Below are 14,719 nucleotides of genomic sequence, written 5' to 3'. Positions count from 1 at the left end.
AATTTCCCATGGGGACCTTAGATGATCCATGCTTGAAATATATTGTCAGGAGAATGGAGTATATGGCTATCCCCAAAGATCTATGCATGCGTGAACAAGTGTTTTTCAAATCTTATTTTGTACATACATAATCCTCCTGACCTAATAAGTGTTCAGAATCAGGCAATGACATGGCATCCACCCCTGTACCCTGTACCCTGCACATCTGTACCCTGCCCTGTAGCTGTGTCTGCATGTGAAGCTTCCGGATCAAAACCTGCTCCAACCACCACCTGTCCCTGCAGCTCAGAAAGTTTGGTATAATATAGAATGTCCCCAAGGTTAGCTTTACCTGCAAGATGGGGAAGCCTACTCTTGGCTCCCTGTTCTATTGATTTCTCCGTGTCCCTCGTAGTTCTTTGTGGGAGAGACGCATCAGCGCCATGCTGTTTGTTCTGGGCCACTGTGCCTCCCTTACCCTTTCCTCCTTTTGACATTATGATGTGTAATCGTGGCTTCCTGGATATCTCTGAGATCCAGGGAGTCTGCAGCAGGCAGTAGTGGTGATTGTGGGTGCATTTATGGCCAGGGAGAGGATATATAAGGGGATTATATGCGAGAGCTCTATGAGAATGATCCGCTCACATGCCCGACTTGGCCATGCTCCCTTTCTATCTTTTTAATTCTGGACCCTATATTTATGAAATACTTACTTGTGTGCATGTGTGTTATTGTGTGTTATTCCCATGCAAACATTAGCAAGATATCTGTGGAAAGGTTTTCTGCAAAATAGTTGCAAGGTGTAGTTTCAATGTGCCTGAAAGCAGATTGGTTTACAGAGTAAGGTGAGAATTTGTCGCCATTTCTATGGTGTAGTTTCTGTGTGGGAGTTATAGGGATGGGTGCATGAATATATATGAATTGTATTCCTATCTCTACTTTACACAGTTTGAGGAGGCCATAACAGGTAATCAATACATGATTATTTACCATGTGGTGGCAAATAGAAAGAAACGTCCCATTTGGATGCATTGTGTGCCAGGTGTCAACCAATCTGAGGGTGTGTAGAAGTGGTTTGAGTTTTTGAAGACCCTAGAGAGTACAGCTATTTTCCTATCAAATGTGCCTTCAAGGGGTTAAAAATACATACTAGACCTAAAGAGTCTGGTAATACATTTTTTGGGGGGGGGGGGGGCATATACTATCCCATCTGTTTGTTTACATTTACCTGTCAGTCAAGAATTCCCAGCTTACAACTGAATGTTCTGGGCCACTGGTTGTTAGTAGGCCAGCAACTAAGAACTAAGAGCCCTGAGCAGGAAGCTCTAACATTTAACAGTGATACTGATACTACTGCTAAATGTTTCACTTCACACTTCAGCAAAAGGTTCACTCAATTGAAAATCCATTTGTTTGGGTGTTCTCACAGGGGTCTCAATAGACTATGTATAAAGTGCTGAGGTACCACTCGTATTATTTCTCCTGATGTTCTTTACTTTTTTGGTCAAATATTTTAAACAGTGTTTTTCTCTGTTTTGTTATTAAATGTTAGGGAGTGTGACATTAGCCCAGCAAAAGGTAACACATATAAGCAGGCATTACACACATATTACAAACATTATTGATATTAATTAGATTTGTGTGAATGATGAGACATTCTCAGTAGGCCACCTGAGTGTGAAGTCTTGCTACTTTTGGTGATAAAGGAGAAATCCACAATAGCAGCTACAATTAAACAGAGGAAAAGTCTGCAACAATTGCGTGCATTAACAAAACCACTTACGGCAGAATACTAAGTGGCTTTCTTGTGAGTGTATATTTGTCTTTCTATACTCTGCCATATGTGGTTTGTTAATGCACTAGGTTGCTGAACCCATTTCTTCGTTTTTTTTCTGACAATTTGAGTATGTTTCTTTTTGAGCTCCCTGAGTAAGGAAATTCTGTTTTCTGGATTATACAATCCCTTGACACTGAGGGATATTAAAGTAGGGTCACATCCCAAAGAAGCAAAAACCATATTATATGATTAAATGTTTGTAGGAATGTGAAAGGGTGAGATGTGGCATATGGGAAGAGCTAGTTAATCAGGGTGGGGGGAGGTAATCAGGTATTGGTGAAGGGGTAAAGGGTGAGGATGCACCTTTCTTTTAGCTCTTGGAGTCTAGGGGTGTGAGATTCTCAAGGGAAGTGTAAAGGGGAGGAGGTGATTGGGAATGGGTGAAAGTTTGCGTGGATGAGTGAGATAATACTGAGAGGAACAGCAATAGTGGAAAACGTGTCTTAGTGACAGCATTTCAGGTATCAAATAGCATGTGACGCCCTCTAGTGTACTATCAGGTTAATATAGGTAAATTTATGTGTATGACTCATGGTAAGTGTGATTCTGGAATCTGGGTCAGGGTTTACTGCAGGTCAGGCTGGATGACTCACAGAGGCAGGTCTCTGGTGCTTCCCCCTGGTTCTGGGAGTTTAAATACATTTTTAGAAGCTAGAGGGCAGTGGCCAAGAGGGTTGATCTGCATACTTAGGGAAGCTTGGCCAATCCCCAGGCAGTGAGCCTGGCAGGGAGGCTGAGCCAGCCTCTAAATATGGATGACTCATGTCAGCAGGGGAGTTTGGTTGAAGATGTTGTGCTGATGAGACTGTGAAGTTTGGGGGGGGGGGGGGCTCGCCCTCCAGGTTGCAGATCTGGCTGGCTTGGAAAAATCCTGACAGCAGTGCAGTTTGAAAGTAATCTTGCCTAAGGAGCAGCAGGGAGCAAGCAGGACAGTGTGAGTACATCAGCACACCCAGAGATACACAAGTGGAAAGACTGCCACGTGTAGCAAGCCTTTTTGGAGGACAGCATTGTACTTAACCCTTCCTGTACCTTGCCCTGGAAGATCTTTGGAGCAGCTGGATGGGCTGATGAAGAACTAGCTGGGTGGGCTGATGAAGAAGCAGCCAGGTGGGCTGGTAGTCCTGCAGGCAGTAGAACTGGGAACAGTGTCTACAGTGGAGTGGGATATACTCCTGGATGTTGATTACTACACAAAGTGCTACTTTCTAAGGGACTGAGCATTGCTAGTCCTTAAGGGGCTTTTGAATTTAATCTTAAAGACTGTCAGTGTCTGTAAAGGAGGACAGTTCAAGATCTTGTACAAAGGGAGAACGCTATTCCTGGTTATTTGTTTCATTCTAGCCTTATGGGGATAGTGCTAGACGTATTTATTAACTTTTTTGATACTCCAATATCCCAAAGCCTAGGTGTGGTTAGTGAGGGGTGCAGGTAAACATGCCTTTCACTATGTGTGGGATAGTGCAAGGCACAAAGAGGGGGGGGGGGGGGGGGTTTCTTCAAGGAAAGACAATCACTGTGGTCTTTGTAGACAATGGAAACAAGGCCACCCTGGATAGGTAATCTTGTGAGTGATTGGGTTAGATGTGTAATGAAAGAGGCTGTACTTTGGAGAGAAAAGAAAAAGAGGGTTTCTTTCTAGGCACAGTATGGACATGATGTAGGATAATCACAGAGTGTTCATTTTTAATGGATGTACCAAAGCTGTGGTCTTTTTGGGAGTCACTTCTTCACTTGCCTGCATTCAATATTGACTCTGGTAGGATACCGTCCCACCAAACAAAAACAGCTCAAATAGTTCCCTGCTATGGGTTCTGTCATAGGGATCATAGTTATAATCTTCTGGAGGAAAAGGCATCCTCCATGCTGGAGTATCTGAAACTTTCTAGAGTGAAACATACCTCATACGAAAATCAAGCATTGATATTTAGTTGTCTCCTTCATTATTATCCTGTTGCTGGCTAGTAAGCTTTTCAATCAAAACTATATAATACATGTCATATTGATTAATAAAAGTAAAGAGATACAAACCTTCTTTTTTCTCTCCCTGTGCAATTTTAATTTTTGTATCTGTAATGTCCTTAAATGATGACAGAAAAAGTACCACATCACCCTTTTCATTCTTTATGGGAACAATGTCCAATAGGCACCAGAATGAAGTACCTAAAAAGAAAATAAATTAACAAATCAGCATAATAAATACAAGCACACTGCTGAAACAAAAAAGTACAAATCTAGAGCTGCAGCTAATGTAATTTTAACCAAATCTTATTGGAAAGGTCAATAGTCGAGAAACCACAGCTGTTCAGTAAATGTAAATCTGCTTGTCTCATCCGATGAAGCTTAGCAGCACTCCTCTTTGTGGAAGTAAAGCATTGATTTAAATGCAACATTTATCTTCTGGGATCATTAAAATGTTCTAATGAAGCTTCTTATTACATCCAAATTACACTTTTACTTTGAACCTCATATTGATCATAACTTAACTATTTTATTAGAAAAATTCCCAGTGTGCTGACTGTGATATTTAAAATTTGCTATTTACAGCGTATGTCTTTCACTTGATTAATTAGAAAGTTGTCTCCCCTCATCATCCTGCCTCAGAAGACCTAATGTCCAGTATATCAATGTAACTAATGCAGAAAGCAGAAAAAAGTATGACTTAATATAAATAGAATCACAGTAAAAAATATTCTCTGAAAATGCTTATATAAAATACAAATTTTGATACAATATGGGGCACTTGGTACATCATGATTTGCACCATTCTGCAAATAAAATATATTCTATTTAGTAAAGTACAATAAAATAAGTTGAAGTAAAAATATACTAAACAACAGAGAACATTTATTGTTGCAAATAAAAATGAATATTTCATATATTGTTCTGCATATTATAAATGTACTTCTTGAATCATTTATGCTGTCAGTTGTTACATTTACAATTTTTTTAAGTTTTGTATACAGAAAATTGATGGCAAGCAAAAAATAAATAAATGGGGATTTAAAGGAGGCTGGGAGACTGGGGCTGGGACTTGTTTAAAGTGGTTGTATACCCATACTGACGACTTTCATGTAAATGGACAATTGAAGGTTTAAAACAAGTTGCACCATACAAAAGTTTGCTTACCTGCTTGCCTTTCCTGTATTCTGTATATTTTTCACTTCTGACATCACCCACGCATGTGCCTTATTTCCTATTTTTCTGGCAAGCAGAGATCCTGCCGGAAAAATGCAGGGTCTATGTTGGGGCTGTGTCATTTCCAAGTGTCGACGTCAGCCTCGACATCACACAAGACTTGACTGTGCTTCTGCAATGTGAAGAGGATCGTGAACACCTTGGATAGCGCTGGATTAGGGACAATAATAGCTACTGCGGGCGGAAGTAAAATAGAATACAGAACCCAAAAGACCACAGTTCCTATGGCGGTGGCTAATATCGATGATAGCGTTTAGAATATAAAAGAAAAAAAACAGTTAAGCCTCGTACACACGAGCGGACTTTTCAACATCCAAAGTCCGATGGAATGATTCCGTCAGACTATTCGATCGTGTGTGGGCTGCAACGGACTTTTGATTCGCAAAAGTCTGACGGACTTTAGAAAATGGAACATGCTTCAAATTTTTCCGACGGAACTCCGCCCAACCCAGTTCCTACCGAAGAATTCGCTCGTGTGTATGCTATTCCGACGGACTAAAACTGACGCTAGGGCAGTTATTGGCTACTTGGCTATGAACTTCCTTATTCGAGTCCAGTCGTACGACATCACGTTCGAATCCGTCGGAGTTTGGTGTGATTGTGTGTGGCCAAGTCCGTTCAGTCGAAAAGTCCGTCAGAACTCTGTCGGAACTCCGGCAGAACTCCTTCGGAAGTCTGTCGGAAATAAGTCCTCTCGTGTGTACGGGGCTTAAGAATGATTTTTGGACATGCTTTTAGTGCCCATTTGATTGAAAATCGATATTTACATTAGAATGTTGCTTAAATAGGGTATCTTTTAGAGAGTTTACTACCGCTTTAAGTTAAGAATACATAAAATACCGGACTAAACTCCAGTTTAAAAATTCTATTCAAGTATGTATTTTTAACTTAAACAAGTCCCTTCCATTGCTCACATTGCTTCCATTGCTCACAGCCTGCTTTAAATCTTCAATTTGAATTTTTGGATGTGTATTGAGCATACAACAGTGCCCGTGACTACAACTAAGATGCTCTGCTCATTCCAAAAAATGGAAGTGATGGGTAAGGAGAGGTATGGGAGATCATGGAGGATATTACAAGAAGGCAGAAAAAATACAGTAAGCACCAATTTAATACAGGGCCATGAAGTAGTGGATGTGTATGAATTATTTTTGGAGAATAAGGATATTGTTTAGTGTCACTTTAACCAGTTGAGCTCTTTGGGCGTAGTAGCAGTAGCAGCCATAAGCTTGGGCTAGTTTTTCCTCACAAAAACAAAATGATCTAGTGCTCAATGGGTTAGTGGAAAAAGCAGGCTCACAAAAGGCAGTTGAACATGAATACACATAGTTTATTCAATAATAGCTATAAAATCCAATCCTGTTGTCAGGCAAGGAGGAGTTGGGAGTAATAAAAGATAATAAAGCAGGCTTACGGTGTCACCAGAAGTCCACAGAGTAACGAGGGGCTAACAGCATCCAGCTATGGGAGACAAACCTTGCTGGGGGGGGGGTGCCAATATCCATGCTGCACTGTGGCCAAGTGTACAGACCACTCACTAGCATGTGAGAGATGGCTGGACGTGCTGGAGAGGAAGGAGGAGGCAGAGGCAACGATCAGCAGGGAGATGGAAACACGAGCTCCGTGTGTCACATGTAAGTGAAATTGTTAAAAAAAAGTAAAGTAATTATGTTTTAAACAGAATTTAGTTGATTTAATTAGAAAATGTGACTGCAAGGAATTGATGTCTCCATTATAGGTGAGGAAATGTTGTATGTCCTTGAGGCCTACCACATGGGGTATAGTTGTGTAAAGAGATGTAACATCATGTGATGCCCACATATATCCCTCTTCTGAGTTGCCTATCTTGACTTTGAAAAGGCGCATGCACGCAAAATGCGTTGTCAAGGCAAACAAGTAGCTTGTGTTTCACCACAGGTGATGAGGTAGTAACATCTCCACAACCTTCAGCAACTTCCAGCATTGTTGATCATCCCCTATGTCAGCCATCCCAGCCCTGGCTGTTATCCTTCTGGTCAACACACAACTTCAGGATACTCCCAAAAAGTGATGTGCAACAACCAAATCCATCTGCAGTATCGCGGTACTCCCTCCTTTTCCTGTCAGCACTCCAGCTGGTCTGGCGTCTCTCACATGTATAAAGGTAAAGGTATACCTTTAGCACTTTGTTCATCATTCTCTTTGGTTTTTTCACTATCTCTCCCAGGATATTATTTTCTTTTCTTTTCTTTCCATTCCTTTTCTTTTCTTTCCTTTCTTTACCTTCCTTTCTTTCTTTCTCTTTCATCTTTGGTGGTTTCTGAGTATCTGTTTTTTCATCTATGCTCAGTTTTTCCCTTCATCTGACCTGTTGTATGAGCTTTTCACACTCTTCATCAAAAATATTATACATTCAGCATATACTACTGATCTCAATCCACATCCATAGATGCATGATGGCCATACAGATGATTTTATGTCTATTATATTGTTTTACTCTAGATTTTCCAACACCATTCAGCCCGTCCAGTGGCCCATGTTGTGCAGGACTTGTTTTTACCTTATGATATGGCAAGTACCGTGGCGTCAATATTTATATGTGGTTTTTAGCATGCCCTGAGAGTATGCGATTCTGTGTATGCCTTTTTTGTGTCATTTAGTATGCTGTATATGATTTCACATGGTATAATAAAATGTTCTTTGCCAAGACTGCTCTTTGGCATGCATCTCTCATTCATAGTCCCCCAAAAAACTCCCCCCTTTTTGTTGGAACCCATAAAAGCAACACTGTGTTCTATATTCCACATTTACTTTATATAGTGATTGACCTCATTCAATGTCCCGCCAACCAAACTTTCCCTCTTCTTTGTTTAAATTTGGGATGGAGGTCAATTACTTATGGTGCCTTGGACCGCATCATTCTCTCTCCCTGCTCTAACATAAAAGTAATCCAGGTGGCTGTTTGGACCCTGATCACTTTCCAGCGTTGACAGTGTGGTCCCCTGCAGGCACCCCACCAGAACCTCGCCGCAACCCTGTCACATGGTTCCCGGGCTCTCTCACTCTTCCCAAGAGCCTGGGACCACAATATACTGTCTCAGGATGGCTAGCACAAGGAGACCGGGAACATCACATGGTTGTACATACTTGCACATTATGATAAGAGCTGCCACTGCTCACCTGCACTACAGTTCCACTTTAAATTTGCACTGTACATCGGTTTTAGAGTAAAAGCTTGTTTTTTTTTAACTATTCAAAATATGATTGAAACATTAATGATTTTAAATTTGTTAAAAAAATCAAACTTTTTTTTTTTTCAGTCTGCAGACATTTATGCTTTTATATAGTTGCCAAATTTCTCTTCTCTGTACCACAGCAACAATTTACAATCTGTAGTCAGGATTTCACAGAATCATTATTCCTCTGTTCCTTTAATTGACTTACTTCTTTCTCCCAGAGCTACAACTTGGCACTCATTTTGAAAAACAAAAAATCAGCGCTACCATGGCCATCTCCACAAAAGCTTTATAGGTAGAAATCTACAAATATGTTTGTGTTGATTTTTTTTTAACAAATTGTGTTAAATATAGCTTACTAAAATAAAACATAATTTTCCCCATTCCTACAAAAATACCTTGCTTTCATGATTTAGCCTTCTATACTGAAGGATACCTGTTTGGTGTTTATGTTTCCCTCGTTTTATTACAAATTACAGTACATTACATTATTACATTTCTCTCTTGCTCTTTTTTTATACTTTCTCGCCTGTGGTTTTCAATTGTTTAGTATGGTTGCTGAGTAACAACACCTGTTGAAATATATATATTTTTTTAGGTCAAGTGAAATGTGAATTGTGATAGCTTCCTGTTCTGTGCAACACTGGTCTATGTTTCCCCATTATGTAGTAGTACAATAGTTATACATTTATAGGAAACCTGGGAAGCAAATAGCCAAAGTGATTTTAGTGAGCACATCAAAATAGTTTATTATTATTATCACATTCAGTGTTGGATCAGTTGACTGTAAGGGAATTCCAGTATGGCGACTGGCGCATAGATATGCACACACGCATAGCTTTGCTCATAGAAATTAGTATAGGCGCATTGCTAATAGAAATGAGCATGGACATATTGATCGTACAAATGCGCATGCAGGCAGTCAGGTTTTATTGCTGTTTGTGCCCCTCTTGAGAAGATGGATCATCTCTATCTTCCCTGCCTGACATTTTCAATGGGACAGTAAGTAATGGCATCATAATAAATAGGAAGTTAATAAATAGCAAATAAATAGAAACGGAAAAAAAGCCAAATGTAGTCACTTGTTCTAGTGACAACTAAGTGGGATTTTTCTCCCACTATTGGAATAATTTCCTTATATTCTCCCATTTGTGTTTTTTGGACAGAAAGGGTATTTACATGCTGGAGCTCTGAGTCGGTTTCCTGGAGATCAAGCATTCAACCCTTGAGTGGAAGTCCAGAGATGAAGAGGCGAGAAGTGAGTCACAGACTGGTCAGTAGAACACAATGCAGCTGTCCCATTACTCATCAAAATCCACCAAACTTCTTCTTGGATTGGATCAGGCGACCACTAAAGTTTCAATGATAATGCAGGCTTTGCTGGAAAAATTATATATTGTGGGTATGCTGGATCAGTTTCGACAGACTTTGGATATGGAAATAAATTCCATCAGGACAGAGATTAAGTGTGTGTTACATCAAGTGGAGGAGATGGAAGATCAATTGGATGAACATGTTAAGTCCATTATAAAACTCCAAGATAGAGAACTGTTTTACTATAAGTTCAAGAAAATCAGAACAGGCCACAACCAATCAGCTTCCAGGTAATTATGTCAAAGCTTAATTGAACAATTAGAAGCTGACTGGTTGCCATGCACAGCTGCACCAGATTTTGCATAGGTGACTTTGTCATGCACCTGATTTTACAGTTTTAGTAAATAAACCCCAGAGTATTTTGACCTGTTTAGCTGTTTTCAATATTATGAAGATAAAGCTAGGGTAATGGAGAAACTGAGGGCCTATGCCTCTATCACTTTTGAATGGGCACAACTGTTTATATATGCAGATCTTGCTTTTGAGACTCTATTACGTCACAATGACTATAAGCTTATAGAACAACAACAAGAGCTGAAAATATTCAATATCGATAGGGAATCCCTGGAATAATAATAAGAAGAAAAGCAAAAAACTATGGGAGAACAGCTGTCCTACAGTTTCTGGATGTCAGGTCACCTAGAGCCCAGGTGACAGGTGCACACCGTAGGGTTGGGGATGCACTGCAAGGCTGTGGACCCTACGGCTGACGGCTGCAGACGGGGGACAGATCCCACTGGGGTAAGAGCGTAAGATTCCCCGGGGCGCGGAGTCTAAGAGCCAGCTGGTGTTCACCAGAGCTTCGAGTGGTGAAGATGGTCTTGGCTGCAACTGGCTCCAGGTCGCGACCCCCAGGGTCCCCCAGCTCACACCCACAGTAGGTAACAGGAGGATAGGGATGGTGAGGGACAAAGCCAAGGTCGGGGCCACAAGCAGAACAGAATAGTCGGGTACACGCCAATAGGTCAGGGTCACAGGCAAGCAGGGATGGTCAGAACACGCCAAGGTCGGTAACGGAAATCAGAAGCAGAGCACACGACAGGAAACAGGAAGCTAATACACAAAGGTTGATCAGCAGGATAGGCTAGCAGTGCAAAGGTTAATATAGTGTAGTCTGATAGGGGCTAGGGTGGAGCCATTCCAGAGGAAGGAAATAAAAGCAGTCAGGTGAAGCTCGGCTGGTCTCTAGAAATGAACACATGCAGACAGGTAAGGAGAACAACTCTAATGCATAACCATGACAGTACCCCCCCTCTTACGAGGCCTCCCCCTCCCCCGCCTGGGACCAGGTTTAGATGGGAACTTCAAATGAAACTTCCTCAACAGACGAGGTGCAAAGACCTCAGAAGCCGAAATCCACGACCTCTCCTCAGGACCAAAACCTTTCCAGTGCACGAGGTACTGGAGAATGCCTCTACAGAGTCGGGAATCCAAAATTTGGCTAACCTCGTACTCCTGATCATCCTCAGAGACCGGTGCTATGGTAGGGGAAGGACGAGAGAACTTATTGAGGACTAACGGCTTTAGAAGGGCAACATGGAAGGAGTTAGAGATTTTGAGGCTTTTGGGAATCTGGAGCTTGAAACAAACCGGATTCAGTTTAGAAATTATGGTGTATGGACCAATGAATCTTGGGGCAAATTTGAGGGAAGGAACCCGGAGTTTGATGTTCCTGGTGGAGAGCCAGACTTTGTCTCCTGGCTGAAAAGAGGGTGGCTTACGCCTGCGACGGTCAGCAAAACTCTTGAATTTGTTGGCAGCTTTCTGGAGGGAATCATGAACGTCAGCCCACATGGAATTGAATGATTCCTGAACAGTAGCCAAAGCTGGAATGTCAGAAGAACAAATCATAGGAAGGGGAAGCTGAGGATGTCTTCCATAAACAGTGAGGAAGGGTGTTTTCTGAGAACTGACGTTAACATGATTATTGTGGGAGAACTCAGCCCACGGTAATAGTGATGCCCAATCATCATGATGGGCAGAGACCAAGGTACGGAGAAAGACCTCTAACTCCTGATTAACTCTCTCAGTCTGGCCATTGGATTGGGGATGATAAGAAGAGGTAAAATCCAAGGTAATGTCGAGGGATTTGCAAAAGGCTCCCCAAAAACGAGAAGTAAATTGCACACCCCTGTCCGAGACGACATCCGAAGGAACACCATGAAGGCGGAAAATCTCTCGTACAAAAATGGGAACCAAGGCAGGGGCAGAAGGGAGACCAGGAAGAGGAACAAAATGAGCCATCTTGGAGAACCGATCGATTACTACCCAAATGGCCGTATTATTCTCCGATAGTGGAAGATCAGTGATAAAATCCATGGCGATATGAGACCAGGGCTCCTTAGGAATGGGCAAGGGCATGAGAAGACCAGCAGGGGCTTGAGTGGAAGATTTAGACTGAGCACAGACGTGACAAGCCTTAACATAGTCTTTTACATCCGAGCGGAGATTAGGCCACCAGTAGTGACGACTGATAAGCAGGAAGGATCGGAGGAACCCAGCATGACCTGCCATCTTGGAATCATGTCCCCAACGAAGGATCTTGGTTCTTAGCTCCGTGGGAACAAAGGTCTTACCAGGAGGAATCTTTGATTCCAGGGTGGTAGAATGGGCAACAATGCAAGAGGTAGGAATGATCGGCTCAGGATCAGGGTTGGACTCCTCGTCCAAGGTGTCAAATGACCTAGAGAGCGCATCAGCTCGACCGTTGCAGGAACCAGGTTTGTACGTAATCGTGAATTTAAAACGAGAAAAGAAGAGACTCCACCTGGCCTGTCTGGGGTTCAGACGTTTAGCATTCTGTAGGTACTGTAGATTCTTATGATCAGTAAAGATCGTTATGGAGTGAGGGGAACCTTCCAAGAGATGACGCCACTCCTCCAACGCCAATTTAATTGCGAGAAGTTCCCGATCACCAATGGCATAATTTCTCTCTGCCTGAGAATTTTTTTTGGAGAAGAACGCACATGGTTGACGTTTCTTCTCAAAGTCCTGAAGAAGCACAGCTCCCACCCCCATCGAAGAAGCGTCTACTTCAATAAAAAATGGGTCTTCAGGATTTGGTCTCCTCAAGAGGGGTCCAGAGACAAAGGCCTGTTTCAGATCGTGAAACGCAGAGACAGCCTCGGAAGACCAGTCTTTGGCATTAGCACCCTTCTTGGTCAAAGCGATAACAGGCGCAGCAATGGAAGAGTAATTCCTTATGAACTGCCTATAATAATTTGTGAAGCCAAGGAAGCGCTGTGTGGCCTTGAGGCTAGCAGGAAGGGGCCAGTTGGTAATGGCAGAGACCTTTCCGGGATCCATGCGAAGACCCTCACTAGAAACAAAACATCCCAGAAACAGGACCTCGGAACATTCAAAGGAACATTTCTCCATCTTGGCATAGAGATTGTTCTCTCTAAGGCCGCGTACACACGCGCGGACTGTTTGCCCAACCTTGTTCGTCAAACAGTTTCGGCAAACAGTCCGCTCAAAATTTGCATGAGCGGACTTGCCCACACACGAGCGGACTGTTTCAGCGAACTGTTTGCCAAACAGTTCGCTCAACTTTTGAAATGAACGGACTCGCCCACGTAAGGAGGAGGCAAATCCGCCCATTTCGAGCGCGTGTACAGGTAGGCGGGGCCCGCGAAGGAGACGTCGCGGGCTCCGCCGCCTGGAATGGGCTTAAAGGGGAACCCCAACGCCGAAAAAAATCGGCGTGGGGGTTCCCCCAAAGTCCACACCAGACCCTTGTCCGAGCACGCTACCCGGCCGGCCAGGAAAGGGGGGCGAGCGAGCGCGCCCCCCCTCCTGAGCCGTACCAGGCCGCGTGCCCTCAACATGGGGGGTGCCTTGGGGAAGGGGGGGCCGCGCGGCCCCCCCCACCCCAAAGCACCTTGTCCCCATGTTGATGAGGACAAGGGCCTCTTCCCGACAACCCTGGCCGTTGGTTGTCGGGGTCTGCGGGCGGGGGGCTTATCGGAATCCGGGAGCCCCCTTTAAGAAGGGGGCCCCCGGATACCGGCCCCCCACCCTATGTGAATGAGTATGGGGTACAATGTACCCCTACCCATTCACCTGTGAAATAAAGTACAAAAAAAAACACAACACAGGGAAAAAATATTTTATTGCACAGCTCCGGGGGTCTTCCGTCTTCGGGGGTCTTCTCGCCGGACTCCTCCGCTATCTGTGTGTAGCTCTTTTGCTAGCTGAGGAGTCCGGCTTTCTTCCTCCCCGCCGCCGGCCTCTTCTCCCGACTTCGGGGGTCTTGTCCCCCTCTTCGGTTCTTCTGCCGGGCCACCGCGCCTTCTTGTAGCTCTTTTGCAGGCGGTGGCCCGGTCTTCTGTCGCCGCTGCCTTCCGTTCTTCTGTCGCCGCCTTCGGTTCTTCTGCCGGGCCACCGCGCCTTCTTGTAGCTCTTTTACAGGCGGTGGCCCGGTCTTCTGTCGCCGCTGTCGTCGCTGCCGCCGCCGCCGCCGCCGCCTTCCGTTCTTGTTGTTCTTCTTCTTGTTCTTCTTCTTCTTCTCCTGGAGATGTTGACTCGACGAGCTCTCCGGCCGGAATGCCAGGGACACGCTCCGCTGCCACTTATATAGTGACAATGGGGCGGTGTCACATGGTATATGTCACATGGGTTGGTCACATGGTGACCCCGCCCCCTTACGATGTCATAGTCCCCATGTGACATCAACCCATGTGACCAACCCATGTGACATATACCATGTGACACCGCCCCATTGTCACTATATAAGTGACCGCACAGCGCGGCTCTGGCATTCCGGCCGGAGAGCTCGTCGAGTCAACATCTCTAGGAGAAGAAGAAGAAGAAGAAGAAGAACAAGAACAAGAACAAGAACGGAAGGCGGCGGCGGCGGCGGCGGCGACGACAGCGGCGACAGAAGACCGGGCCACCGCCTGTAAAAGAGCTACAAGAAGGCGCGGTGGCCCGGCAGAAGAACCGAAGGCGGCGACAGAAGAACGGAAGGCAGCGGCGACAGAAGACCGGGCCACCGCCTGCAAAAGAGCTACAAGAAGGCGCGGTGGCCCGGCAGAAGAACCGAAGAGGGGGACAAGACCCCTGAAGTCGGGAGAAGAGGCCGGTGGCGGGGAGGAAGAAAGCCGGACTCCTCCGC

The 14,719-nt window shown here is 44.2% G+C and overlaps 1 protein-coding gene across 4 annotated transcripts in view; it reads right to left on the bottom strand.

Moving 5' to 3' along the window:
* Window positions 1–14,719, bottom strand: part of KCNH8 (potassium voltage-gated channel subfamily H member 8) — a 780,884-nt gene that overhangs the window by 274,403 nt on the left and 491,762 nt on the right. For all 4 annotated transcript variants that reach the window (XM_077491398.1, XM_077491400.1, XM_077491399.1 and 1 more), the window contains exon 3: window positions 3,848–3,979. In XM_077491398.1, coding sequence (XP_077347524.1) covers window positions 3,848–3,979 — 132 coding nt within the window. The remainder of the gene's footprint in view (window positions 1–3,847; window positions 3,980–14,719) is intronic.

Source organism: Lithobates pipiens, unplaced genomic scaffold (assembly GCF_037356315.1).
Source record: "Lithobates pipiens isolate NorthernLeopardFrog02 unplaced genomic scaffold, aLitPip1_a1.2 Scaffold_19, whole genome shotgun sequence".
NCBI lineage: Eukaryota > Metazoa > Chordata > Amphibia > Anura > Ranidae > Lithobates > Lithobates pipiens.
Note: the sequence above shows the minus strand (reverse complement) of the source record. Positions and strands in the feature narration are given on the sequence as shown.